Source organism: Chanos chanos, chromosome 5 (assembly GCF_902362185.1).
Source record: "Chanos chanos chromosome 5, fChaCha1.1, whole genome shotgun sequence".
In the NCBI taxonomy this organism is placed as follows: domain Eukaryota; kingdom Metazoa; phylum Chordata; class Actinopteri; order Gonorynchiformes; family Chanidae; genus Chanos; species Chanos chanos.
The window spans coordinates 2,181,314-2,186,313 of NC_044499.1; the positions used below are offsets into that span (position 1 = coordinate 2,181,314).

The 5,000-nt window shown below is 43.0% G+C and overlaps 2 protein-coding genes across 2 annotated transcripts in view; both read right to left on the reverse strand.

Annotated features, from left to right (window-relative positions):
• Positions 1 to 2,483, reverse strand: part of atp1a2a (ATPase Na+/K+ transporting subunit alpha 2a) — a 25,811-nt gene extending 23,328 nt beyond the window's left edge. The window contains exons 1-2 of the mRNA XM_030773378.1: positions 2,434 to 2,483; positions 787 to 814 (exon numbers count right to left, since the gene is read on the reverse strand). Coding sequence (XP_030629238.1) covers positions 787 to 814; positions 2,434 to 2,483 — 78 coding nt within the window. The remainder of the gene's footprint in view (positions 1 to 786; positions 815 to 2,433) is intronic.
• A 2,448-nt stretch (positions 2,484 to 4,931) lies between these two features.
• The window catches only part of lig1 (ligase I, DNA, ATP-dependent), a 17,659-nt gene continuing 17,590 nt past the window's right edge, over positions 4,932 to 5,000 (reverse strand). The window contains exon 28 of the mRNA XM_030775325.1: positions 4,932 to 5,000. This exon is cut by the window's right edge and continues 106 nt beyond it. The gene's annotated coding sequence lies outside the window, so the exon portion shown is untranslated.

Genomic DNA, 5,000 nt, shown 5'->3' on the forward strand with positions numbered 1-5,000 from the left:
AGAGAGAGAGAAAGCAAGAGAGTGAGAGGGAGAGAGAGAGAGAAAGAGAGAGAGCGGAGAGAGGAGAGAGAGAGAGAGAGAAAGAGAGAGAGAGAGAGAGAGAGAGAGAGGGAGAGAGAGAGAGAGAGAGAGAGAGAGAGAAAGAGAGAGAGAGAGAGAGAGAGAGAGAGAGAGAGAGAGAGAGAGAGAGGGAGAGAGAGAGAGAGAGAGAGAGAGAGAGAGAGAGAGAGAGAGCCTGCAGAAAGCCGGAGGCAGTGAGAAAAACAAAAGCCAGGGGAACAGAGGGATTTGATGATAGAGGAACTGACAACGCCGAACAATGGTGCGTGTGTGTGTGCGTGTGCGTGTGTGTGTGTGTGTGTGTGTATGTGTGTGTGTGTGTCTCTCTCTCTCTCTCTCTCTCGCTCTCGCAGAAAAATAAATAAATAATCAAGTAAAATAAAAAAAAAAAACTACATTCCATTAAAGGGGAAGAAGTAGAAATAACTATTAAACACTAAATATTCAATATACATACATGTGAAATATACAGGAAGTAAAACTTCTACTGTTGTAGTTTTAAAGACATAGATTTTTTTTTCAGTCAGAACAAATTCATGCCCATTACAGATGTACATATGAGAGTTTTTTCCGAAGATTCTAAGACAGGATTATTCCATATGGGTTTGGATAATATGACCAACTATTTAATCATGCACCAAGTTCTTTCAAATCTTATCCCAGTCATTGCACATGAGATTTTCGTCATGTGCAATGGCAGTGGGGCAGTGACCTCACTTAACATACCTTAACAAGGCCCACATAGACATCCACCCTACACAGACAGGTACACACACACACATGACACACACTCTCACCACACACACAAACTCCCTCTGCCTCCCAAGATAAACACTCTCACACCCACACGACACACACTCTCACCACACACACACAAACTCCCTCTGCCTCCCAACACAGATAAACAGATAAAGAGAGAGAGAGAGAGAGAGAGAGGGAGAGAGAGAGAGGGAGGGAGAGAGGGAGACATTTATATACACACACACACACACACACCCATATATATATATATATATGTATGTATGTATGTATGTATATGTGTATATATGTATGTATATACACATACAAGCATATATATATGTATGATGTGTGGTCTTGGTCTAGTTTTCTCTGTGTCTCTCAGACAAAAGCTTTGTTCCTAAATGCAGGTCTCAGAGCTGATGGCTGGTTAATGGGTTTAAACACTTTTCTTCCTCTCAGATAGACTGACCGACCCCTTTTCTCCTGCAGTCTGAATGTTTACTTTGGAAAGAGACCTAGCAAACAGCTGCCATGTGAATATTTCACAACATTCATTTCTCATTTCAACTCAATTTCATTTTTATTTCAGCATTAATGTAAGCTCTGTGTGTGTGTGTGTGTGTGTTTGTGAACAGGTAGTCAGTCAACGTTCCTCCCAGAGATCAGGAGTCGGGAACTTGGGGAATATTTGAAGGGAATACTTATCTTGAGAATGTTCTGGAATCTTAACGGAGCAGAGGGTGTTAGTAAAAGCTTTGTAAGGCTCCTGGTGCTTCAGACACATCAGAATTCAGATGAAGGAAGATCTTGTTTCTCACGTCCACAGAGACACAGAGAACAGATGTCGCTCCTTATTGAAGAGAAGTTAAAGAAACTCGCGTTTTTGCTGTGTTCCTTCGTAATTAGTACTTTGGGCACTTGCGTAAGGACACAGAAAGATGAAAAAAAGGGGGAGGAGCCCAGTGAGAGAGAAAGAGCAGGGGACCAATAAACTTTCAGCCAGAGAGAATTTCTATCTGCCTGTGTCCACACTGTTGGAACGCAGTTCCTCTCCAAATTCTTGGTGTTTTATAAGTTGTTCTGGTTCCCACTGAACAGCAGGGTGAAACCAGTGTGGTAAATAAACAAGTTATACTGGTGGTCCTTTGAGGCGTGTGAAGTCCTGTCTGCTGTGTGTGTCCAGTCGGACTGAACTCATGTCCACACAAACAGGATGAGACACAGAGACACACACAATAATTAATATTGTTAGATAATAATTAATATTGTTAGATAATAATTAATGTTGTTAGCCTTCACATCAGACACAAAACCTTTAACACAGTCGCTCTCTGCCCCTCACTCCTCAGATGCGTGTTAGTCATTCATTTCATAATCTCCCTTTTAAGCTTTTCACACAGAGTGACAAAGCTCTCTGCCTCCCTCTCTCACTCTGTAAGTCAGAGTGTATCTGGCCAGATGTTTTAGAGTGTCCGGAAAGTTCTGTTTGTTTGTCCCTTGAGGATTTTGTAAGACGCTTCCCAGTGCCAGGACACACTGCCAGGTCAGTTTGGTTTCACTGAGTGTTGTATTGGTAAAGGGTACAAATAGAGATAATACACACACATACACACACACACATGCTGAGCTCACCATGTGTTGAGCGTTTTGGGAAACAGCATGGCAGACCAGTCAGAATCCATTGCAAATCTCTCTCTCTCTCTCTCTCTCTCTCTCTCTCTCTCTCTCTCGCTCTCTCTCTCTCTCTCTCTCTCTCTCTCTCTCTCTCTCTCTCTCTCCCTAACAGACACACACACACAAACAGTAATTAGCTCATATTGAAAACACAGAGATTTAGCCCAACACTTTGACTGTCAGTTTACGCCTGGATGATGATTCAAATAGAAAATTACTCTGATCAACTGCTCTGAATGTCTAAACCCATATAAAAAACGTGCACACACACGCACGAACATCAACGCGTTCCCGACGGCAGGCCGTAAAAAAACCACATATAGCTTTGTTTGGCACACACTCTGACACACAAAACATAAATCATTTTTCTGCCAAAACACACACACACACACACACACACTGGGCAGAACAAGCACACACACACACACACACACACACACACACTGGACAGAACAAGCATATCCAGCAAGTGTGCGAGATGATGGGCTAAGCTGACATCATCAAACTGTGAAGGTCAGAGGTCACGAAGTGAACGTGCCAAGCTCCTGCGAGCGACAAACAGTAGCGACATTCACGGAGGTCAAGGCAGGACAAAAGAGAGATCTCCCTCTCTCTCTCCATCCATCCCTCCATCTCAGATGGCAGGGATGTCACAGAGAGCACCAAACAAGAGAAGGAGGGAGAGAGAGGGATGAAGAGATGGAGGGAAAAGGCGAGAGAAGAGAAGAAAGTCATTGTTTGGAGTTGAAAGACAGGCTGTCTTCTCAGCTTCACCCTCAGTCGGAGTAGGAGTAGGGCCCAGGAGTCGAGAGGGAGAGAGAGAGACATGAAATCTATTCATCCAAATTTCAGACATTTTTTGAGGGCTGTTTTTTCCTCTGGTCATTGTGTCAATGACAAAAGTGTGTGTCTGTGCGTGCGTGCGTATGTATGTGTGTGTGTGAGAGAGTGCTCAGGGGGATGATCTAGTCTAATGTGAAGTTCTCATTCTCTTTCTTGACACTGTAGAGATAGAATATTTCAGTCTCTTTTCTTTCTCTCTTTGTCTCTCTCTCCGGAACACGCTATCAACTTGAAAGCAGTGTCTGTCAACTCCTAGACCTGAGACACACACACACACACACACACTCTCAGTCCTGTGTGAACACACAGTGTCTTATCTGCTGGGTTAACTGGGCTTATGGCTCCTCGTTAAGTCGCCCACTGTCTGAACACTGGGTCTGAATGAAACACAGAGGCAAAGGATCAGGAGAGCTAATTAATTTTAATTAATTTGAGTTAAAGGGGGAACTCTAATGAATGAGATGGATTTGTGAAACAGATGAGATGTGATGAAAGGCCCCAAAAAAATCAGCTTTTCACAGGCGCTGAAGATTATTAAATTATTATTATTGAGGATTATTACCACCCAACTTTCACTATTCGGGCTCCATTCAAATGAACCAGGGCACATTCTATTCACGACAGCTCCAGCATGTACGCATTTCTGAGTTCTGAATTTGTTTGAAAACAAAAACATTATTTCAGTTAAGTTCCTGTGTTTCTGTGCTGTTGTCTATCTCCAGATACACACATGCACACACACACAAACGCACACACACACACACGCGCGCACACACGCAAAGCTTGTTGTTCCTCATTCCTTACCACTCTTTCATTTAAATGACTAAGAGAAGAACAGACACCTAACCTGGCTAGATCAATTTCAGAGAGAGAACAGAAAGAGAGCCAGAGATGTATGCGGCACTGGAGAAAAGAAAGGATTGTTTGAAGAGAGAGATGCAGGGAAGTACACACACACACACACACACACACACAGAAAAAGAATGGCGACAGCGAGAAAGGGCAGGACAATTTAATTTCCCATCCTCCGTCTCTCACAAGAGAACAGCTCTCTTCTCTCTCCCTCATCCCTCGCTCTCTGCATAAACACAGACAACCCTCAGGACCGCGGCTTACACACATCTCACACATCACACACACACAAATGGGCTCTCATATGAGGCTGTAAAAAGTGTGTTACTGTACGCCAGCCCACACCAATACCAGTTCACCCACAGCCCAATAACAGTTCATTCACACACACACACACACCAGTTCATTCACACGCCAATATCAGTTCACTCACACCCACGTCAATCCACACGCGTAAACATCAATTCACACATACCTAACTCAGTACAAACCCTCGAACTCATACAGACACCATTCCAGTGCATACACACACATCTGTATGTAAGCTCACACTCACACACACACTTACTAACACACACCAATAATTCCACCAAAGTATGCTCACAGAGACACACACCTGAAATACACAATTACATATACACTAATGCACACAACAAGTCACAAAAAACCCTTTTTATTTCTCTTCCATTCATATTTCAACAACTATTTACAACAGTATCGTTTTCCTTTTCAAGTTCTCAACATAACAGACATTTTTAAAAAAAGCCCATTCAATCATGTAATTAAACCACAGTTTCACAATCTTTCACAGCCAATGGGAATGAGATGTG